The sequence below is a fragment of the Pygocentrus nattereri genome, chromosome 21 (genome assembly GCF_015220715.1).
Source record: "Pygocentrus nattereri isolate fPygNat1 chromosome 21, fPygNat1.pri, whole genome shotgun sequence".
In the NCBI taxonomy this organism is placed as follows: Eukaryota; Metazoa; Chordata; class Actinopteri; order Characiformes; family Serrasalmidae; genus Pygocentrus; species Pygocentrus nattereri.
Window position 1 is genome coordinate 32,445,554 of NC_051231.1, and position 24,844 is coordinate 32,470,397.

A 24,844-nucleotide genomic window follows, 5' to 3' on the forward strand; every position below is an offset into this window, starting at 1 on the left:
TGATTGTTTTCTGGGACTGTGTGTTTGTGAGTGAAGAAACTTCTTACCAAAGGATGTACATAGCAGCATCACCCGCATTGCGTCCAGCTGGGTGCTCTTTGTGTATCGACGGCTTGGAGCCCAAAAGGGGAATTCCACATTTCTTCTAAATTTCTCCATAATTCGACTGTTCAGATGTAAACAAAGTCACTCAGACTGGTTTGATGTGAAACGCTCTGTTCTAGAGAAACCGAGTTGGGGCGTTGGTCATCTTGGAGGTTTTTTCTATGACAAGCTGTCCTATTCCGGGCTCGAAACCTTGTGAATTTTGGTCAAAAATTGCCCAAAAAGGAATTCTGAAGGTCACAATCTTAGTGAATGCACTTTTGTTTGTTTTCATTCATTTATTTACTTTATCATTTAGGTGGGCAGGCCCAGGCTCACTGGGCCCACTCGTACTTCCCCCTCTAGTCACTAACCATCATGGGAGACAGATCTTAGAGGTTGAGGGTGGCTCGATGCCACCTTTTCATGTCTGATAACGATATTAATACCGCATCCTTGAGTCGGTATCAGGCGATACCGAGACCAGTCCGATACCGTCTTTTCCCTCTCTTACACAGCGAAGCTCGTAACAGTACATCTGTGTGGATGCGCTTTGCTTAATCTGGCCGTCTAAATAACATCCTGCTCAAACTATGACTCGAATGCTCTGCTCCTCTGAAGGAAGCAATACTTATCTCACCTCAGTTATTCTGAACTGCTGTTTCTTTTTATTTCAACTTTTTCACACACGAAGCTTTTAGTTTAGTTTTTTTTTGGTCAGCACCATTCGTTTAATATCTTAAAGTGCAACTTCTTTTGGTTTAGTTAAGCACTTACATGATCGTTTAGGCTAATATATCGTATCAGATTATACTTTTTTTTATTTTTACCACATCCGTTCCAGTGATTTGGGCCAGGATCGGGCCGATGCCAATAATAATAATAATAATTATATAGCAATTTATATAGCGCCTTTCACAAACCCAAGGACACTTTACATCATCATCTAAAAAATAAAAAATAAAATAAATAAGACTACAGAGAGGAAAAAAGGAGGGGTTTTAACAGGGATTTGAAGGAAGACAGAGAAGAGCAATTCCGAAGAGTGGAAGGTAGAGAATTCCAGAGTTTGGGAGCAGCAGCACTGCCACCCATAGTAGAAAGTCTAGTTGAGGGAACTGTGAGGAGTCCCACATTAGAAGATCGGAGAGCAGGAGAGGGGCCGTGTAGAGAAATGAGATCAGAAAGGAATGTTGGAGCCAGACCATGCAAAGCCTTGAAGGTAAGAAGAAGGTACCGATACTGAGTGTCGCACCAGCTCGCCCCTAATAGTGATTATTTGGTCCATCCATTTGTCTGTTCATAATTTCTCTCATTCTGATTCTGTAAGGTTTCCATCACTTTCATATTCTAACTCATTTTTAATGTCCTTGACTGATGTATGTATGTATATGCATGCAAATAAGTAGCACACCACTTACGGAAAACTGTTATATGGCATATTTTTTTGCCTATTTAAGTGCATATTTTTGATTTATTTGATGACTTTAACATATTTGGAAAACAAAAAACAATATGCACAATTTCTGAACCGCTTGTCCTTCTGGGTTTTGGATAAAACCATCCATCCATCCATCCATCGTCATCCGCTTATCCGGGTCCGGGTCGCAGGGGCAGCAGCCTAAGCAAAGAGGCCCAGGCCTCCCTCTCCTCCGCCACCTCCTCCAGCTCTTCCGGAGAGATACCGAGGCATTCCCAAGACAGTCGAAAGATACAATCCCTCCAACGTGTCCTGGGTCCTCCCTGGGTTCTCTTCCCCGTTGGACATGTCTGGAACACCTCAGGAGGCGTCCAGAGGCCATCCTTACCAGATGCCTGAACCACCTCAGCTGGCTTCTCTCAACGTGGAGGAGCAGCGGCTCTACTCCGAGCCTCTCCCAAATCCGGGGTTTTGGATAAAACAAAATATAAAATTTGTATATTTACATTTTAGTTAGTTTCACACACACTAGGGGGCAGTGAGCACACTTGCCCGGAGCAGTGGGCAGCCCTATCCACATTGGGGGTTAGGTGTCTTGCTCAAGGGCACTTCAGTCATGGACTGTCAGCACCGGGAATCGAACCAGCAACCTTCTGGTCACAGGGTTGGTTCCCTAACTTCCAGCCCTGCCAAATTGAGTGGATTTTGGCTGGATTTGGATTTCCAAGCTATTGATATACGCATACAATATTTTTTTTAAAATTGGAATTATTTATGCTTCCTTTTCCTAGATGTTTCTTGTTTGGCAGGGAAACTAAAAATTACGTTAAAAGCTTAACTAAAAAAGACGAAAATGACGCGATATCAACGTCGATTCAACGTTACTTTGCTATCTGAGTTTGTTCTTCTCAGCAGAGTTAAAACGCTAACAGTGCCGTTTAATGGCGACCTAAGCAGCAGTTGACGTAACGTTACCATATACTGTACTGTACAGTACCAGTGCTGATTAAACGCTGTATTATTTCATATTATGTATATTTCTATGTATATTCTATATTATTCTATGTATATTCTGTATTATGGGTATTATGTATATTTCGTTTATTCAAGCATTTTGGCGAGTTTTTACTATGTTTAGGGCGAAAATATAGAAGCAATCTGGCAACCCTGCATCAGTCCTGCAGCCTGCGCGCGCAGCCACTCTCATTTTGAAATTCAAACTTCAACGGAAATTTAACGGCTCCGGGCCGAAAGCCGCAGCTGAGGGAAGCGGGTTGTTCCCTTTGGCTGTAACTCTCACCCTTACTGTAATAACTAGACATTAATATCTTTATTATGGGTCGTTAGAAGTTTAACTAACATGGGCTGAAGTTACTTGCGCTTTTCGCGACCTGCCACGGTTACGGTCAAGTCAATGCCTGGTAAATTTAACGTTAAGCTGGCTAGGATGGCGAAGGCTCCAGACTCTGAGGTAAGTTAGCTCATCTAGTTTGTAAGGTTGTAACACACGGTAAGTTAAATGGTTATTTTTTTTTGTTAGTCTTAATTTTTATTCAGTTACTGAAGTGCATAAAAATGCAGTAACTTTGGCGCTAATTGAATGTATTTGCTGCCTGCTGCTCCACACATGACCGTGAACGTTAGCGATTAACGTTTCTTTAGTAGCTTATATCAGTCCGTTATTATGTTCACAAGAGGCAGGTTATCCCAGTAATTGGTTTTTATCCAGCTTAAACTGTGGTTTGGGGAATGTTGTTTAAGCACACAGTAACCACGAGGCTAAGCTTCCCGTTCCACCTTAAATGACGCTGCAGTTACACTCCTGTAACGCCTGTGACGCCTGTAGACATCTGGTTGTATCACCACCACAGTGCTGACTCTGTAAGGTTCTCTAGAACAGAATTTCACACCAGACCATTCTGAAGAATGTTGTTTATATCTTAAACATTTAGTTGCACAGAAAATTAGAAAAAGTGTGATTTATCTAAAATTGTTTAGCTACCTTGATAAGTTATGCTTTCTAAACTTAACTGATGACAAGCTGGATGAATCAGTCAGATTGAATATGAGCAGAGATCAGTATTAATATTAATACATTACACATGGCAAGTATTCGCTTCGGTTAGCTTAGTGTTAGCCTTTAATTGTTGCCTCTACAGATGCTAAATTGGAAACTGCCAAACAGCTGAATTCTGGTAGTTTGTCCTCACGAAATAGTGATGGATTTATTTTGCAGTCATTTCAGTACCAGGACAATTTTATTCAACAAATCAAAGCCAAACATCAGCACAGAAGAGTTTTTATTTGTGCTGTGAACATAGGATAGACAGACATGGAAGGCTCTTTACCGTTGGTTTGAGGTTGAAGTATCAGCTTTTTAGGCTTATTATGAGACAGTAAATACAGTGCAGTTTGAAGCAAAATAAACCCTTCATACTGACAGTACTCCTTTTTATTATCTCTACCTTTTATTGCCTGTCTTCTTATCTTTTTTTAATTAAGTCTGTAAAAACTGAAACTAAATATCACAGGAATATGTGGCTCTGTTGAAGCGGAGAAAACAGATGTAGAGATTCTTCGAGTCAGAATAGCTGGTGATAGAAACCAGATGTTTGAGAAGTTTAATGCCTCTAAAACAGGAGTGCGCAGGTCTGAGCCTAGAGAGCCTTTGTGAAATTCGTGAAATGGTTATGAGCACGCTGCCTGATTCCTGAGACATGAGTTTTATCAGTTTATAGTTCTGGCCTAAAACATATTTTAAATCCATTCATGGTGGAGAGGTACATGCAGTGTGTTCTGAGGTAAATGGCACTGAAACAACACGTAAAAAATGGGAAGACTCATGGAAGTTTTCTGGTTGTTTTGGATGGTGAATAAAATGGTTATATTTGCCTTGTAGATGCTGAAACCCTTGGTTCTTATCACCATCTCCAGTTGGGTAAGTCTCTCCAGAATGGAGGGTTTGACATCAAACCAGACTTCTTTTTAACATTCCAAACTATTTATGTAATTTGGGTAAAAATTTCTTTAAAATGACACATCATGATCTATTGATAATATGGGGCATGCATTCTTTATGTGGCACAGCTGTTAGGTTAAAATTGCAGTGTAAGATTCTGATGTGATGTTTTAGTAGTAGTTTTTGTAAACATCTGTTCCCAAAACGCAAGTGTTTTTTGTAAAGCTAAATGCTGTAAATGTAAGTGTTACCGTAAGAAGCTGAGGACTGAAAGGGTGTTGTCTTTAGTTTCTCTGTGGTGACCAATAGCAGGGTCTGCAGGGTTTGTTTAAAAACTTGCATCTGTCCGAACAGCTTCAGTTGGGTGTGGATCATCATGGCTCGAGCAACAGCGATCATAACTTTGCTTGGCTTCTTACTCATTTGTGCAGCTCCAGGCCAAACCAATAAGGTAAGTTCAAATCCCATGTTAAACCTGTTAAGGTCTTTATGATCTCTCTGTGCACGCTGTAGCATGTAGTTTTAAAGGATTTCTTGGTTTACTATGTTTATCACTCTTGCATGTGTCTTTTTCCTTAGAGTCCTTTAAGGGTAACATCTATTTCTGTGTTTAGGAGACTCTATTAATTTATTCCCCTGAGTAATTTGTTTAAAGAAGAATTTAGTTAAAGACGTGTTGATGGTAGTTTGGAAGGTGCATGGAATATCAGTGCGGAGATCTGTTAAAAAGCCCTCTAACAGGCTGTTGTCTTAGTAGAATGACGCTGTAGTTTGTATAGGATGAAGGGTCCTGCACGTATAGGAATTTAGAAATTTAATGTTCCAGCAAAGGTATTTATAAGTTTGCAACCAGTGTGTGTTTTGTAGACCTGAAATATTCTTGTTGTTAGTACCATTTATTTGTATCTTTTGACATAGAACTGAAACTGAAAACACTGATCCAGCCAGAAAACCCACACAGGTTTATATATTAGGTTTTCTTTTTCAGAGAAATAAGAACCATACAAGAAATATCAAAGCCTACTGACCCTGATCTAAGTGCATTAATCTGAATATCTTGTCAGTGTTCAATGTGCATCAGACCACAGACATTTTTGTTTTTTATAAGTCATGTAATCAAGTTTGGAAAACGTTCCAGGACTTATTTCATGGGTAGTGATAATCAACAAAAAAATCCATGTGTTCATCATTAGATGGTCAAAATGTAGCTAATGTCTTATTAGCGGTAGGCCTTTCACAACTATGACATAATTATCTAATCATGGTTATTTGGGAGAATCACAATTATTTAAGCTGCCTACAATAATTTTCCACAGTTATTAGATTTCACATTCACATCAGAACAAGCAGAATGTGAATTTGGTGCTTTGGGTTAAGACAAAATTTAATTGTTGACACATACTGGTCTAATGAAAACGGGAAATTCTAACTTCTAATCTGTTGCTGTAACACATTTACGACACAGAGTGAGTAGTATGATTATTTGTTAGCTATATAGCTAATTCAATTGTTTTACCAAGTACGCTTGCAGAATGAGTGTTTGGCTTCTATATTTGCTCAAGAATAAAAACAGCTTTGTTTGACGCTGCATGATTTTCTGTTTCTATGTGCATAAAGCAGTGTTGTGTTTTATTTAATATCAGTATAACCTGTGTTAGCTACTAAATCAGCTGTGTGTCCACTCTCATGGTGCCTGTGTGTACTGCGTGATCTTGTTTGCGTCACATCTACTAAGGAAACAAACTCGATTTCCCAGAATTACCCGGGAAAACACAGTCACCAGACGCTTCCTACTTCCTCTCAAGACACTCACTTGGACTCGATCTCCCAGAATACTTTGGGAGATCAGTTGACTAGAGATTCTCCCCCACGCACGTATCATCGTTCGCAATCTCCTTATTATTAACTGGATCCACATGTGTGTTGATCGTGTGATGTTTGTGGTCATCAGCCCGGGCTTCAGATAAAATCTTTGCGAGTTGTTGTTCTGTTTCATGGCAACTACTGAGCGTTCCTCTGCCTGCCTTCCTGTGCTTTGTTTTTCTACTACCCTGTTTTTGGATTTCCCCATTGGACTTGTTTGCTCTGAAGATTCTGCCTTTGTGTTCTGACCCTCACGTGTGTATTGAGACTGCCCGTTTGGTTTGTTTGCTTCCGCTATTCCCTTTCTGTGTTTTGACCTTTCTGCCTGTCTCTGGATTAAGATTTTGGTTGTGGACGTCAACATTAAAACTTATGCCTCTTTTAATGTCCGCAAGCTTCTGAGTTCTGTGACACCCTTACAGTTTGACTGTTGATTTTTGTACTACAAGCAATGAGATGACAGTTAATTTACAGATAAATTACAATGATAGACCAAATGGAAAAATTCTTGGAGTTATATACAGAAGAATGGAGTTATATACAGAAGTCATGTTCTGTATTTTCTTCACTGCAGGAACGATATGTTGACATCTACAGCTTCCACATAAACTCCACAGTAACCAGCCGCTACGCCATCACAGTCATCACGAGCCGCGTGGCAAACCGAGTGAATGGGTCGAAAGAAGTCCATTTCCAGGTTAAGATACCCAAGAATGCTTTCATCAGCAAATTCAGAATGTGAGTAAACATGTAGCAAAAACACTGGGTTCATTTGCCAGATCTCGATCTGAAACAAATATTTTGACATCCTCTTAATTAAAAGTTGCACTTCCAGAATGTTTTGAGAACTGTAACCCTGTTTGATAAGAGAAGAAGGGTGACGTCAGAAATCTGTTTCCTCTGTCCAAGCAGATTTGGATGAAGAAGTTATTAATAACTAGGCCCCTGTTTAAGTAAAAGTTCAGAATATATTCATATGCTACCAGTTTTGTTTCTACTAAGTATATTTGTGAACAAATCAATCTAGTTTTTACTCAGTTATGTTTTAGTGATTAACATTTAGCTACTAATTCTTTTTTTAGTTTAATTTTGGCTCGTTGCATTGATGCCAGCATTTGTACTGCTTTGTGACTCTATAAAGTGCTCACTACATAATTAACTTGGCTTGATATGAAATGAATCAGAATTGTCACTGTGATAAGATGGTGATAGGAACCAGATGTCTGAAGAGTTTAATGCCTTTAAAACCTTAATCACACAGTTATGTGAAAAAGTTATGAATGATGCCTGGGACATAGTTTTATGATTGTTTTAAAAACATTTGGACCCAAAACATTTTTAAATCCTTTAATTGTGGAGAGACACATACAGGATATTGCAAGGCAACATAGTGCCCAAAGATAAGTAGATTTACCGCTATTTTACCATCATCAACATTACATATAAACACAGAAGACAGGTTCACCGGTGGTTTTGGATCATTACTGAAGTGATTATATTTGATTTCATTACCACTGTAAAAAAGAGTCTGCAAGCTTCTCTACAATGAACCATTTCACATCGACCCACTCTGGATTTCTTTTATGTCTCAGTAATTTAATTATGTAGAGATTCCCTTTACATTTATGGAATATGCTCTTATCCAGAGCAACTTACAATTTGATCATTTTACACAGGGAGGCGAATGTAGTGTTAGGAGTCTTGCCCAAGGACTCTTATTGGTATAGTGTAGGGTGGTTACCCAGGTGGGGCTTGAACCCCAGTCTACAGCGTAGAAGACCCAGGTGTTACCCACTACACTAACCAACTAGTGTTTCTCTCCTCAAGAAGTACTTTTGTGTGTCTAATCAAGTTTACTTAGCATTTAGTATTTCCTAATGTAGCAATACTTTTACATGAGCAAGGTTTAGGCTGCTCTGCTCGTCTCTGTTTGAATGTACAGGGTCTCTGAATAAGCATCTCTGTCTCAGGACCATGGAGGGGAAGACGTATGATGGAGTTGTGAAGAAGAAAGAAGAGGCTCAGCAGCAGTACAGTCAGGCAGTGTCTCGGGGAGAAAGTGCTGGGATGGTCAGGTACCGTCTTCAAACATACAATACAGTCAAGTACAATTTTACTGAAGCCAGTGATGGAGATGAGTTCAAAATCTAATTATATTTCACTTTCACCAAAACAGACTCAATTTACCTCATGAACCGATTTAATCTCTTGAATTGGTTTAGCTGAAACAAAATATCATTATTATTATTATTATTATTATTATTATTATTATTATTATTATTAATAAATTATTCAAATCTGAGGTTGGTACAGGCTATTTACATAACATTAGTTTGACTGCCTGCTGGTGTAAATGTAATTAAGCATATTTGTTTGCATATGCATTTATATACATCAGTTAATAGCTGTATTTATGTGCCATGTCATTGTTTGCCAAAGTTCGGTAGGAAGGACTCTGGAGGAGTTTAAGACCTCAGTGACGGTGGCTGCTTTCAGTAAAGTGACCTTTGAGCTCGTCTATGAGGAGCTGCTGCAGCGACAGCATGGCAAATATCAGCTACTCATCAACACCCGACCGATGCAGCCTGTAGGAGATTTCAAGGTAAAGACACAAAACAGATTAAAGGATCATCGGTCCTTCTGTGCTGCATTACAGTATGACACTTTTAAGTAACAGAGGACAGTGGATGACGGTTTCTGTCAACTTATTTTTGGTCCCTCTGTTAGATTGACGTGTACATTGAGGAGAGTCCAGGCATTTCCTTCATGGAAGTGAAAGGAGAGTTGAACACTAATGAGTTGGTCAATGCTGTAACCACTTCACGTGCTGGAGACAAGGTGAAAGCTACCTGTATAATAATGTGATGGTACTGTTATATTTTATTGATTTTTAAAAATTCATTTAGAAAAAAAGGGTAAGAATGAAAAGTGTTAGCCATCAATTAAACATGTACCAAAACCGGAACATATATTAATATAATAGTGTAGGAACTGAAAGGTCAATTATGAAGAGCCTTTCCCATTTTTAATTGCAGGCGTGGGTGAACTTCTACCCCACTCGTGAGCAGCAGACCAAGTGTGATGTTTGTGGAGAAAATGGACTGAACGGCGATCTGCTTATAATATATGATGTAGAGAGACCAAAACCTAGTGGAGAATTGAAGGTACCGTGTCTTGCAGTAGAGTGCTGTTGATTGACTTAAATGAACACTTACTGGTTTGTCCATAAAATACAACTTTTCACCTAGGAAAAAATACAAAATGGAATGCTTTTTAAAAACAAATTAAGATTAGACAAAGAAAAAAATGTTTTCAGTTAACAGTTTAGAAAGACAGCAGTACACATTCAGCTGTAGGTCTACAGTGCAACAGAACAATTTCCTCCTATCTCCTGTCATGGCTTCTCCTCTCTGTTTTCTCTCATTCCTGTCAGGCGTCTGACGGTTATTTCGTCCACTACTTTGCACCTACAGATGTTCAGCGCATTCCAAAAAATGTGGTGTTTGTCATTGACCGGAGTGGCTCAATGAGTGGGAGGAAGATTGAGCAGGTTAACTATGCTGTGTGAAGTTGCTTGCTGACTTAATACTTGTGATTTTATGAGAAAATATTGAAATTTCTGTATAAATACCATGTAGCACAAAGATTTGCTAATGAAGCCTTTTGTCCTAGACACGTTTGGCGATGCTGAAAATTTTGGGAGATCTTGCTGAGGACGACTACTTTGGGCTGATCATCTTTGACCGTCAAGTAGAAGTTTGGAAACGTAAACTCCGCCAAGCCACAGAGATGAATCTGGAACTAGCAAAGGACTTTGTAAGGATGATTCAAGCTCGAGGAGGTAACTTAAGCTAGTCATATTCATTTAAATGTATTTAATTTTATGCTGGACATGTAGGAGTACATCATAACAGAGTGAAAGTATGTGCAGATTTACCTCAGTTGGAACCTCGCAATTCAATATATTAATAATGTCGGGAAGCAAACGGATCATTACAGCCTTCCAAAGGATCCACACATCTGAAGGGAGCTACAGGAGTTTAATTTCGCTGTGTCAATTTCAGAACAGATTGTTCTGAAACATTTCTGCCAATCAGAAGACACTACATACATGTATAACAGTCTTAAAGGCACAGTAACAAAAGGGAATAAAGAGAAACAGGAAAATGGACACAAACATGAATCAAAACAATGAGTAAAATATAAAACATGTTCAGTACCAGCCTTTTAAAAGAGAAGTTACTCCTTTTTAGATGTAATATTGTAATATTTTATTAGTTGTCGTCTCATTCTCAGCCACAGATATCAATGCTGCAGTGCTGAAGGGAGTGGAGATGATCAACAAACACCCAGAAGAGCGTTCTGCGTCCATCCTCATCCTGCTGACTGATGGAGCGCCCAATACAGGTAAAAAGACAAAAAAAGGTTCAGGCAAGCACAGACACAAGGACTATCAACAATAAAGAGAAGATACAAACTAGGGCTGGACGGTATGAGCAAAATTTATATCATGATATATTTCTTAATTTCGGTCGATGCGATAAAATTCCGATATTAATACGAACTACATAAAACCACAGAAAACTGCCAAGAACATCCACAACGAATGACTGTACCTACAAACTTCTGAAAAATAAATTTGCCAAGTCTATGAAACCTCCTTCTATAAAACTATATAAGCTTTTAGAAATAAAAATGGTACAAATGAAACAGTGTTCACAGTTTATTTGTACTCAGCCTTAATATACGAACAAGAAACATGACATTGCCATCAAATAATCATAAACTTCTTGGCTTTGTCAATATTAATATCTTCTACATCATAGACTGAGTATCTTAATTCTTATGTACATAGATTGAAACAAGTGCTTCATCCAGGATAAGGAGATATGAGAAGTTCTGCAGAATACAGAAAAATGAGCGGGCAACAATAAAAACACATGTTGCTGGGGAAGGGACATGTTTGAGGGTTGATGACACCCTGTGATGGGCCCTAGAGGTTTCTGTCAAGAAATACAAGCTGGTCTACGTTATCTGGCTTCAAAGCTGCCCTTTTACATGTGATGTTGCCACCTGTGCTAAAAACCCTCTCAGAGGGGGAACTTGTGACCTGAATGCACAAGTACTGTTTTGCCTGTTTGCTTACATTGGGGAAGTTCTTTTGATAGACTTTCCACCAATCCAGAGGATTGATCTGAATCACTGTCAGCAGCTGGAGCCAGAAGGTAGTTGCCGAGTTCCCTCTCAACTGCGTGCTGTGCACTCAGGCCTGCTGTATTGCTAGTGGTGGGCCTGTTTGAAAAAAGCTAGCCAGAGACCGCTTTGCTTTCTTGGTTGGTGGCACTGCTACAGAAGCTTCACTCATGGCTTCTTCACTGGACGCTTCTACCCATACCACACCAGCTCTCTCTCCCTTCAGCATCTCCAACACAGCTCTGTCTCTCTTCTCCTCCTGAGTGTACTGAAGCTTGAGTCTTGGGTCAGTAAGACATGCCATGTCAAGAAGATCATCCATTGCTGGGTCATCATACTTTTCGTTGAGGTATCCCATCACTGTTGTCTTTATGGTCCGGGTGAGCTCTGTGTCATCCTCTGCATCCTTCAAGATGGAGGTGTTGAAAAGATGCATGATTGGTTTTAGAACCAGTGACCACTGACGTAGGACTCACCGGACAAGGCATCAGTGAATTCAAGAAGCAGGCTCAGAGCTGCATCTATAGACTAAAATATCCACATCTTGCCAGGTGGGAACCAGTGACCTGGTCTTCTTGTCCTTTGAGAGGACCTCTGTGATGGCCCTTTTCTACTTCACCGTTTGTTGACAGGAGCCCCTTTTTGTTGGTGTCTCACTCACAAGCTTGTGCTTTGGCAAGTTATACTCCTCCTGAACAGCTGCAAGGTCCTGCTTTTTCTTCCAGAAGAAGAAGAAGGCAGCCACAACCTTTTTACAGACCCCAACTGCTCTGTCTACTCGCTTGTCTTGGTTAACTTTCTCTGTAGATAGAGAGAGAAAAATGTTGTAGTGTATAGTTCTAATTTGTAGCTGTATTTTAAGTACAATTTTTTACTTATTTATATCACTCTTACAGTAAAAACACAATTTTCCTACTTATTCACATTTCTGTTATTTCACACTTGATTTGGCAAACATCTGTTCCAATGGCAATAAAACACATTGGAATTTGATAGAATTGCTGTATGTATCATCCATACAAATATGTATTTCTTGAAAAGATGAAATAAATAGCCTATAAAGTCACATAATAACCCTGATTTAAATCACCTAATCAAAGCTATAGGCCTACTAAGTAATATCTAGTGTCTGGGTATGGTATGGAGCATTACGCTGAGTAGTGAGCAGTCTGTGAAGGGTGCAGTGCAATGCTCCGCTAAACAGAACACCACATTTATCAAATGCACAGTGTAACACATGCTCGTTGAAATTATGTCATGGCAAGCAACAACTAGAAGCAGGCATAAACTTCACACAATCAAACTGTGAATCTAAAGAATATAAACAAATATAAAGAATATAAAACACCTGACTGACATCATTTTCCTGAAGCCTACATTTTCCAGCATAGTAAACGGCACCATGTCCTTAGCCAAGTAGTTTGTTACAGCTTTAGTGATGTCTTTATGACGCTTGGCCTCTTTGTCATATGGCATGAATGCAGCTATCTGTGTTTGCTGCGTGGGATTCCCTTTGCTTGACACACCTGCTGGTGATGTCGCAGGGAAAGGTTGGCTTAAACTTTTATGGCGCCTCAGCTTCACACTCTCGGAATATTCTGTCGAGTGGAACTGCTTCAGATGATGGAACATATTTGATGTGTTCCCGCTGCGAGTCGGCACCACTCTACGGCACATTTTGCAGCACACTGAAACCTGAAGTTGATCAGATCTTCGATAGCCGGACCACTTCCACGCCACTGAATTTGTTTTTCCTCTTATCAACTATTTCGTCTGCTTTATTATCACTCGTGGAAGCTCGTTCAGTCACATTTGTATCGTGGTCAGCGGTACTCGTTTAGCAGCTAGGACGTGCCGCGTTGGAGCCGAACCAAACCTAGCCTAGCCTGCTATTGCTGAGCTCTGGCTGTGTGCCTGTGGTGTACGTCATCACTCACATCACATCACTGCTTTTTCAGCTCGGCTTGAATGCAATGAACTGATGGCAACACCCTGTAATGAACGTCAATGCAGATGTTGTAAATATTATTTTTTGAAATATTGGAAATGTGCCTAAAAATCATGTCACCGTTATTGAAATATTTTCTATCGCGATGTATATTGATATTGAGTTATTGCCCAGCCCTAATACACACATATCAACACTGCTCTTTTCTTTTATTCTAACTTGTCACGTAGAAATAAGACCTTCTAGTGGTAACACCTCCTTCTCCAACAGGTGTGAGTGACCCAACACAGATTCAGGCTAATGTGAAAGAGGCCATTGGGGGGAAGTTTCCTCTGTACTGTCTGGGGTTTGGATTTGATGTTAACTTTGATTTCCTGAATAAAATGGCTCTGGAAAATAATGGACGTGCTCGTAGGATCTATGAGGACTCAGATGCTGACCTACAGCTACAGGTAATATAAGATGTGCCTGTTACAGTTAAATTAATTCCAATACTTTGTTTCCCTGCCAGTGTTTCAGAACCATCTTCATGCTTGATAGGGTTTCTATGAGTCTGTGGCCACACCTCTTTTAACTGACGTCCAGCTGAACTATACTGCAGCAGGAAATCTCACCCAGACCAGATTCAGCCGCTACTACAACGGCTCAGAGATCGTCGTGGCTGGTCAAATCACAGACAACAGCCTGGACGCTTTCCAAACAGAGATTATCGCAATCTCAGTAAGACCTTCCTCGTTCTTTGTGTGTGTGTGTGTGTGTGTGTGTGTGTGTGTGTGTGTGTGTGTGTGTGTGTGTGTGTGTGTGTGTGTGTGTGTGTGTGTGTGGGCAGTGGGGCCTGATTTAAAATCAAATGTACTGGTCAGTATGGCCAAATATTTAGATCTTGGCATAATTAAAATTTCTCACAGTTTCAGTGTATATCATTGTATATGTATTATTTCAAGTAAAGACATTCTAGATGCATAAGTTAATTTTTCTAGCTTAACAGTGGTTCATTATTAGATAGGGTAACACTTTATTTGAAGGCTATTTACATAGGACTAGATAACACATACATAAGCACTGAATAACATTCATGAAGCAATATTTGTGTATTTATGACCAGCTTATGCTAGAAATTCAAGATAACCAAAGATGTTCTATGAAGTTAATGACATTGCCTTGGCATAAGAGACCTTAAACTAAAGTGATGAACATTTGTTCTATTTGTAACACTATTATGAAGCATAAGTTTCCTAGTTTTACTTGAGTTAAAGTAGAAAACCCTATTGTCAATACAGTGTCATTTACTTCAGCTTATGGGATCTTGTGATTGCTGGCATAGATTTCTGCAATTTTCCTCTGGGATCAATAAAGGATTCTGATTCTGATAAGCTGTTCATACAGACAGTCGTGTAAGTAGCCTTAAAATAAAGTGTTACTGATGGATGGATGGATAGGTGTCCCTTTAATTTGTAATAAGAACTATTTTAACAAAGCAAATCTGAAGTAATTTTATTGTGCATAACAAGCACAAAACTTTCCAGTGGGCCGCCAAAGACCTGCTAAATACTGTTTCACATCTTAATTTATACAAGGCTGAAGTTGGCCAGCTTTTTGTTTGAATTTTTGTTCTACCGTTAATGAAGCAGCAGTTACATTCTGCCACTCGTAAAGGCAGCTGAATGAAACTGTTACACTATTTAAAGTGTAATGAAGCCAAATTTAGCTTTGTCAAATTTCTCAAGTCATTTGTCAAATATCTGTCCAATATCAGTTGGTGTTCCAATATCAGTTGGTGTTCTTTAAGTACTGATGATATCCCTGATATCGAAGAAGCATATTGTGTATCATGATAGTAAAGTTGATCACAGTAACAGTAAAATACTGTCATACTGCCCACCTGCAGGTGGCTGTGCTTCTGTCTCACCTTAATGTTCTTGCCTCATTGCAGAAAAACAGTAAGGTGACCTACCAGGACTCTGTGTTAACAAAAGGCCTGGCAGGTGTTTTGCCACAGCATGAAAACTCCATCCAGAGACTTTGGGCTTATCTTACAGTGAAACAGCTATTGGAGAAAGAGTAAGTGAGAAGTAAAATTATCTGTACTGTGTATACGTACGTGTTTCTGCAAGGACAATACGCTATATTTGCAAAAGCATTAAGCATTAACCAATAGAATGGGATGCTCTGGAGCAGCTGCACATGATCCTAAGCTCACTGTGTCTAATGCCAGGCTTGAGCTAGAGGAGTGTAAACAAATCAAATCAAATTTGATTTGATTTGATTTGTAAACATACCCCTCTCCACCCCCAGCAATAGGCTGTGGAGCAGTGGAACTGCATTCTCTCGAGTGATGGAGCTCCACCCAATACTGATCCTGATGATTTGGAGTGATCCAGGCCTGACCATCCAACATCAGTACCTGACCCCACCAATGCTTTTGTGGCTGAACGCAATTAAATCCTTACAGCCATATCACAATGTCTAGCATAAAGTTTTCCCAGAGAAGTAGAGACTGTTACTGCATCAAAGGGGAACAAGCAACCTATTAATAGCTTTGATTTCAGTGCTGAATGAGCGGGTGTCTACAAGATGTTTGGATATGTAGTGCATGTGTAATAACAATCACACTGAGCGTTATTAGTTCTTTATTTCAGAGTGGCACTTACTGGGCAGGAGAAGGAGACGGCCAGGGAAGAAGCCCTGAATCTCTCTCTAAAATATAAATTTGTGACTCCACTGACCTCCATGGTGGTCACCAAGCCCCAAGGAGAGGACACACAGGTTGCACATAAACCCAAAGAGGGAGAAAAAGTAAAGCAAAGGCAACGCAGTCAATCAGGTAAATAGCCAAACTCTCGACAATCTACCACATGGGCTGAGAAGCTCGTTTAGAAAATCCATGTCCGACGCCTGTGTTAAAAGCACATTGGTGGCTTTGTCTACTGTAAAATCTGAATCTGCAATCCATAGCCAAAAAGGTGGCTATGTTCTGGATCAAACTGAACCACGATTCGGTTCATTTGCAGTTTGAAATTCTTTTCTGGATGGTTCAGGCTAATTATAGGAAATGGAGGCAGCCAGTTATGATTAGAATTAAGTGACCCTTTTTAACCCTGGTTTGAACCCTGGTTCAGACCTTGGTCTGGGCTTTCAGGTCTGAAAACGCCCATAGTTTCATTTGTACAAGGACTTTAATGTTGGAATACCTGAATACAGGTAGAGGGATGGGCTTTCCTGAGTAGAGCAGAGGGCTGTGTTTTTAGCTGTTAGCGCTGGAGAGGCTGTGTTTCTCACCATGTTTGGCCCTGTTTTCAGCAAATTAAAAATAAGCTGTGTTATGGACCATAACCCCATGTCGTCTGAGTTTCTCCTAAGAACCACAAACATTACAGCATTTTGCAGTTCACCTTTACTGATAGCCCATATTTAGCCAAAAAAATGAATTACAGGTATCTGAATACCTGCCTACCCAACGAAAGGCTTAAGGTCCAGCCTTAAGCTGCAGAAGTCCAGATCTCCTCCTTGCTTAGGTTTATCCTGCTTTGGTTTATTTGTTAGATTGTTTATTGGTTTATTTATTTAGAATGTATAGTGCTGTAAAAAGGTGTTTTTTTCAGTATATTTGCATGTATGGGAATATACAGTACTTTGCAGGAGATCTCAAAGCATATAGACATTAAAATTATACTTTGCATTCTTTTATTTAACAAACCTGCCAGAAGGGCAGTCCTCTACTGTGGAATCAGGAAGTAATCCTAGCTTTTATAGCTGCTGCCACCTCATTTGGCAGAAATGACTTCTTAGATCAGGGTGGGGAACCGAGAGCTGCAGTCAAGCACAGTTTGGTGTTTTTCATGTTGACTCAACCTGGCAATGAACTGATGAGCTCAATCAGGTGTGTTTGGACAGAAACATCACCAAACTGAGGAAACCTTGATTTTTTTTATATTGATTTTTATCTGTTAATTGTTTCACATTTATTTTCTCACAGGCCTTCACCACACATCCTGAAAGTGTTTTTTCCCTACTACATACATGTTGTAGCTTTGATTTTCCAAAAGCAGGCTCAAAATGGAAGAGTTTTCTTAGGTGTTTTCATAGTAGCTATTCTTGGTGCATTGATGTTTCATAGTGTAGTTTTACATTCCAGCCCACGTACCTCACTCATTTCATGTGGAAACAGAAATCATCTGCCCTTTTCTGTCTTCAGATAAACTAAATTCACATAGGTCCAAATGCAGTGGATTTGGAAGAGCTGCATGCAGGTCATCTGGACATCAGACAGGTAATTATCAGTGTATGATCCTGTAACTACTACCAGAAATTTGTTTGCATCATTCAGAAATGTCAAGGGAATCCTTTCACAAGCACATAATGTTCTTTCACACTGCCTTGTATTTGCTACAGAAGAATCAGAGATACAGTACAACTTGTTATTAAATTAATTCATGTAAGATCTAGCTAAGCATTGATTATACATTGCCATTGATGACTTAAATGGTTTATTTGCAAATCAAGCATTTTTAGGTTACAAAAATATAATGCTGTGATCTTTAACAGCAAGAATGTTTTCAGCATTTAGGATGTCTGGATCTCGTCCTGTTCGTCCCTCAGGTTTGTATTAGTTTGCTTTGTTAGTTTCTTGTATGTAAAAATGTTGTGAAAAAGGTGTTTTGTTTAACTAGTATTTGGCATTTTAGTAACTGTTTGATTGTCAGTAATATTGGAAGGTAAAGATTCTCTAAACATATAGAAATTAAACTCAGCAAATAGATATTTTGAACTCATTTTTGCCTGTAGAGGATATGTTAACTTATTTTTCACTTACAATCAACAAAACATGATTTAACCAGGGAGTGTTCAGATTTTTGCATATGACTGTATCTTGTATGCTACATTCATGTTGTGGCTTTGAGAAGACCAAAATGAACTAACAGTAATAGTTGTTTTTTATGGTTTCCAGCTGTTCTTAATGAATTACACTGTATAATTTTACGTTCTAGTACACACAACTCATTGTTTTAGCTGTATTTCTTTTGAAATTGTTTTAAAGAAAAATCCTTTACATACTTTTTATGTTTTGCTGTTTTCCAGACGGTGGATTGAATTCACGAGTGCACAGAGTTTCACCTACACGGCAAAGGAGTGATTATCCTTTAACCGATCTCTTGTCTTTCTCAAATTTTTGACTTGGTGTGTTCACACCACCATATAGTTTACATGAAACACGCCACGTAATGAGCCAGTGAATGGAAATCATAAGCCATCTGTTGCCCTTGACACGCTAAACATTTTCATATGCAGGCACAACTTTTAGATGTTCTGGGACTTTATAAATTACATTTTGGCTAGTATATGTTTTTATTACCCCGCGACCCAGACGGAGAAACAGCTTGGACAATGGATGGATGGATGGATGTTTTTGTTATATATACTCATGGACTCTTTCCATTTTTATGGTACAACTAGAAATCAAACATATTAATTATACTGTGCTCAAATTAACACAGTTTATTTGTACAGATATTCAATTGTACAAATCTGAGTAATTAAACTGACTGAAATTTGTGATCATTTTACAATCCGGTTTGACTGGCAGATTTGATGAACATGGGCTAAGGTATACATTCTTCTCCGTAACGGCAAAATCCTGTTCGTCGAACAAGCCCGGATATTCTTCTCCTTCAAGTTTTTTACTGCCACTGTTAAACACACATTTATTTGTATAGTAATCCAGTTACATCTCTGTTTATTGCTCTTGAATGTTTTATTTTCTTATAAAAATCTTTGAAACTGAAAGATGACACATCAAAAAAAAGTATACGTTGGCAAATGAAATCGTATTAAATCTTGTCAGTATGCCTAATATTTCTCATTTTGAAATCATTATTTAATATCATATTCATTAATTGTCACCGTGGTGAATCAACTGCTTTGTGTTCTTTTTTTATTTATTACTAATTAGTGATGAGACTACTTGTGCCTAAGGCACCCCAGTTGCCACCTTCGACAGCTGCCCCTCCAGGTAGATTTAAGGTTTTTTGTTGTTGATCTTGTGATGTTAATTAGCGAACAGAATGCTTTAATGATGCTCATCGTCAAAGTGCAACCTTGTCTTTTTCTGCATTTTCTCTCAGTGAATGATGTGAGGTTTTTGAGTTCTGCTCCTGATCAGCCTAAGCCACTCTGCTTTGACTTACCTGCAACTTCCAAACTCCGCCTCTTGATGGACCCCTCTTCAAGTGAGGCTTTGTGCTCTTATTCTTTGTGTACAGAAAAGGATCTCACACAAAATTGCAGCTGGATTTACACATGTCCATCCATTTGTTGTAACACTGGTTTGACTGTTGGAAAATCAGGATTCTAAATTAATCTGCACGTTTTAAATTAACCTGCACATGCCTGCAGGTGGCCAGGTAGAGAGAAATGCATAGAAATGTCTGCAAAGTAAGGAAAATTAAGAGGACTTGCCTTAAACGGCTGTCCTTAAACAATGCTGCATACGCCATTGCAGAACCTTCTAAATTTAACCTTTTAAGTTCATTTTGTTTTAATTTATGTGGACTGCAACCACAGCTGAGCTCCAGTTGTGGAATTTTACAGAACAGGAATATATTCTGGGTACTGGACATTTATATTGTGGCTCCTCCTTTCATTCTGCTTATATTCACAATCATGCAAGTACGTTTTCAGTTCCTTCCTGCTGTTTCATGATGTTTCACCTTGCTACATAAATGAGATCACGATGTTTCTACTTTCAAAATGACTAGTTTTCTGTTGTAACTACACATGAGAAAATATGTAAAGCTGTATAGATAAACACACACATATACATACACACACACACAGACACACACACATTTTCTAAGCCGCTTGTCCTTCTGGGGAGCAGTCATTGGGCAGAAGGCTATTTGTGTAAATGGTAAGCCTGTATTTGTTTTAAAAAGAGAGAATGTCATTAGTGATTTAACTCATGTTTACTGGACATGAGTACTGAGGAATATTTGAACGAGAAACTGCACGAAGCGGTGGAAAGACTCCTAGCCGAGACTCGTGCTGTCAGAGAACGCCTTGCAGTCATTAAGCTAGTTTAAAACTTTACTGAAACCTTACCCTCAGCGGAAATGGCAGCGAATAACAGCACATGCCTGCAGATGGCCTGTCTTTTTAAAATAGTCTTAGATGGTTCTTTAAGGGTTCTTTACTAAAGTAAGGAGTTCTGTATAGAACCATGAACAACATAAAATAACATTTGTATAATTAAACGGTTCTTTGAAATCGTTCTTCAGATTGATGGAAAATGTGCTGAATGCGGTTCTGTATAGAACCCTTTTGAATACGGTTCTGTACAGCACCAAAAAAGGTTGTTTCTATTGTTACAAGCTTGACATCGTAACAGAAGCAGAACCCTTTTGGGGTCTATAAAGAAGCATGAACACATTCTCCATCAGTCTGAAGAACCATTTCACCATACAAAGGACCGTTTAATCATGCATATGGTTCTTTGAGTGTTCATGGTTCTATACTTTTTTTCATGGTTCTATTTTTTTATTTTTTTAATTAATTAATTAATTTATTTATTTTTAGAATACATTTTGGTTCATATCAGCAGTTGATATTCAAGTAAAAGACGTTACTTTATTAGAGTCTAGCTCGTGTCCTTTTCAGCATATTTTTAAACCCTTTGCCAGCGATTATGGTTTACTTTAAATAACAACATTTTTTAAAAACGTTTTACAAGCCGTATTATTGCTGCAGGTTTGGACACAACAGTCACAGATTATTCATATAATGCAGTTACTTTTTTTCATGTAAAAAGAGCAAATTCAGTTAACAAGTTAATGATTAGTGCCAAATTTTGTGGGAAAAGTGTTTGTACTAGTGAAAATTAGTGCGTAAGATTAATAATGTTATTGTTCTACCTGTTATTTCTTATTTCCTCTCCAGATTTTTCCATGAGTGGCATGCTCTCATCAAAAGGCTTCAGGGTAATTGCTCTTCAATACAAAACAAATCATAACCTGGAGCTCAGCATCGGTGGCATCCATTACTATGATGGCCTGAATACTGTGACATTTTTGTGGGATCAGAAGCCCACCAATCATGAGACTGACGGGTAAGAAACCAGCGTAGAATCTGAAATAAGAACAGTCTTTCCTCTCACATAGAAATTATTACACATAAAGCATATTTTAGACCTTTAGCTGCACCTCAAACGTACTGTATTCACAACACACTACATATTAACACGAGTCATTTGCCAGTGGTCACACCTACACAAACTGATATTTTATGGTTAAAGTGTTTTTTTATCCACTTGCTTTTGAGCAGCATGGTAGTGGTTTCTTACTAGAAACATTGCGCTATACAGTGTTCATAGCATATGGTGTAATCTAGTCCTATAATCAAAACTGCAAATGGGCTACGTTTCGGTTTGTAGCCCCCTTCGTCAGTAACTATTGTTGCCAACTTAAAATAATTTCTGGTGGTACGTGCCTTACACAATACATTATGCACGATGAAACGGGTCATAATGGCAGTTTATTTATGCCCACAGTGTAGCTGTGATTCTGAGAAAAGATGAATTGGACGTCACGATGGGAACTGTGCGTGTGGTTTTCTTCCGTCATAAGAAAGATGGAAAGAAATTTCTGTGGCCTGTGGTTCAGCAGCAACCAAAAAATGTTAACATACAAGGGATTTTTGGTAAGAACATTATATTGTTGCAGATTACAGAAAAAAAAGTGGTAAATGTTTGAGTCTGTGAAAATGAGTGAATCTTCACAACATGGTAGAAAAAAGTGAAATAAATACTTGACAATTAAGGGGCAATTTTTTTTACATTGAGTTTTACATTAAGTTCTGGAAAAAGCTTCATGTAAAAAGCTACCTAAAACAGTACTGTGTTTCAGCTAATTTCTCTGTAGCTGTATCGTACCATCACTTATCATGGACAGTAATTTCTATGCGCTCAGTGCTTTAGTGACTGATGCTGCTTCCTTTGGTTGAAACAACTTTATGTAGGCATTTCTTGTAACTGTCTACCAGGAAAGAATGTGCCCATTCTTGTAAAATTCTTTCAACTATGCAATATTTGAGGGTTTTATTATTTATTTTTTTTTGCATGTTTAACCTGCTTCAAATCCCCCCACAGCATTTTACGTGGGATTCAGATTTGGGCTTTATCTAGACCTTTGAGCCGTTCCTTGGTGGATTGGCTTGTAATTTTTGGATCATTATCTTATTGGAAGGCCAAATTTCACTTCACTCAGCTTCAACTTTTTTTTTATAGATGGTCTCACGTTCTGCTCCTGGCACACCTCTCCCATGTGTGTCAAATTTGTGTTTTTGTGATGGTAGATACACGCACTTTTACATCATCAGTGACAAGCTACCTGCAGATTCTGTGATAAAATTTTGGGCTTCTTGCTATCTGCATACTGTTCAATTTGCTGGATCTGCCTGGCCTGGACAAATGGTAGTGGTTTTAAATCTTCTTTTGATCTAGGCATGAAGATACCACACTCCAATAAAAGAGAGAAAAGCAGTCCAGATATTTGTTAAAACAAGACAAGTTTCTCCAAGATATTCTCTACCGGTGTTCCGATCATTAGCACCTGATTTCAGTTTGACACGTTTGGAATAGTGTTATATGTAAGGGTGTCCTTACTTTTTCCACATTTTTCCCCCACAGTATTTTGCAGCAGACTCTTAGTCAAGCATTTGGTTTCAAGCTATTTTGTTTTTACAAACCGGATGTAATTTTAATTAGATTTTTTTTTTTTTTTGCATTTATAATTGTGCTGGATATTATATGGAAAGCTACTTTGATACTTTCCTGTTTTTTTTAATGATTGTAACAATTAGTATATTTTAACTTCTGAATTATGCACACATTTTAAGCTATGTGATTTCAGAATTTAGGTTAAATAACTTAAATATACATACTGTTTTTACTATATACAGTCTCATTTTTAAGCCATGTAAGGACTTTTAAGGAATTTTAAGCCAAAACATGACGATTCTACTTTATCCGCTTAAATGGCCAGGCCCAAAGTTTTATTACACACTTTTATAACTTAACAGCTCACACAGTTTGCATTGAAGTCCCTGTAGTTACTCAATAATAAGACTTGGTATGTAATAAGCCTGGGATTTTAAGGGGTTAATCAAGAATCAGCCCTAGCTTAGGATGAGACAAACAAGCTGTTCTAATGAAGATGGAACAACAGAGCAGCACAGTAAATGTGTTTTCAATAAATGTTTATTAACAGAATAACTCCCGAAAAAAAACCCTTGTCGCAACCTGAAATTAAACCTGGCATTGAATTGCATTTCAAGTTGGGTTTTCTGTTTGAGTACAGTGACACACAATATGGTTAATATCTGTTTTAATGGATTATACAGATAGAGATTATGTTCTGAAGTATTCACAGGAGTTATCCCTGCTCTAACAATGCTAGTAACCTTTCTATCTCTGGCTTTTAAGGAAAAAACAGTCTTAAGTATGAGGAATTACCAGGATCAGTCATCAAAATCAAAGATCAAGAAGTGAAAGCGACCTGGTAAATATAATAAATAAAGATATAATTATTAATCAGTAGAACTTGTATTGTTTTTAAGCTAAAGGTGTTCTGTGTTGTAGGAGCACTGCTACTGACTATCGATGCTCTTCAGCGCCTGTTCTTGGATGCTGGCTCGTACCATACACGTTTGTCCTGCAGGGGGAGCTCTCTGATTTCATGACATGTAGACGTTGTTTCAAACCCTGATTTATTGTTTTAAACAGTGGTGGAATATTTAGGGACTGGATCTAAAATCCACCTAATCAGGTTTTCAGCTTTGTTTTTCAGAGGTTGTAACACTTTGATTCTCTTTTCTCTTTTAAGCTCAGCAGAATCATCAAACTGAAAAACTGTGCTAATTTCTTAATGCCAGACACTTGTTTTATTTCTTTTCAGTTTGGCTGAACTTGAAGTGTGTATGATTTTAGGGACTGGTCATGTTTGTGTTTTCTGCAGCACTCCGGACATATTTTTATTGAGCCTAAATATTTAAATTTAATATAGTGATGTGGTGGGGCTCATGGACTCACAACCTATTGTCTCTAACATTAATCATTTTGTTTGTAAAACAATAACAAATCTTATGTTTAATAAATATTATGAATAAAATACCTGACTGTTTTCAGTTAATTTCAGTCAATATAGTGTAGTACTTAAGTTTTCACAAATAAAACAAATTGAATTCTTAGATGTAAAAATAGAAAATTTTCCTTTGTAAGAATTTAAAAAAAGCTTAAAATGAGAAATTCAGTTTGTCCGAATTTAATTTGTGAATGTAATTACTATTACATGTTAATTTAGTACTTAAGAGTAAACATTGTTCCTGA

The 24,844-nt window shown here is 38.3% G+C and overlaps 1 protein-coding gene across 2 annotated transcripts; it reads left to right on the forward strand.

Annotated features, from left to right (window-relative positions):
* Nucleotides 1-4,180: 4,180 nt before the first annotated feature.
* LOC108443697 (inter-alpha-trypsin inhibitor heavy chain H3-like) lies at nt 4,181-24,628 on the forward strand. 2 transcript variants are annotated; one of them, XM_017724501.2, is made up of 24 exons: nt 4,181-4,305; nt 4,404-4,442; nt 4,818-4,914; nt 6,901-7,064; nt 8,297-8,401; nt 8,766-8,928; nt 9,054-9,164; nt 9,362-9,490; nt 9,760-9,876; nt 9,999-10,167; nt 10,623-10,733; nt 13,738-13,919; nt 14,008-14,187; nt 15,401-15,528; nt 16,107-16,291; nt 17,663-17,737; nt 18,013-18,066; nt 18,547-18,597; nt 19,418-19,477; nt 19,590-19,694; nt 21,400-21,568; nt 22,010-22,158; nt 23,942-24,017; nt 24,098-24,628. In XM_017724501.2, the coding sequence occupies exons 3-24, from the start codon at nt 4,840-4,842 to the stop codon at nt 24,222-24,224; spliced, it is 2,685 nt and encodes an 894-aa protein (XP_017579990.2). In that variant the 5' UTR covers nt 4,181-4,305; nt 4,404-4,442; nt 4,818-4,839; the 3' UTR covers nt 24,225-24,628. The 2 variants fall into 2 exon arrangements, with proteins under 2 accessions (XP_017579990.2, XP_017579991.2); XM_017724502.2 differs by having other exon boundaries at nt 18,028-18,066.
* The last annotated feature ends 216 nt before the right edge of the window (nt 24,629-24,844 follow it).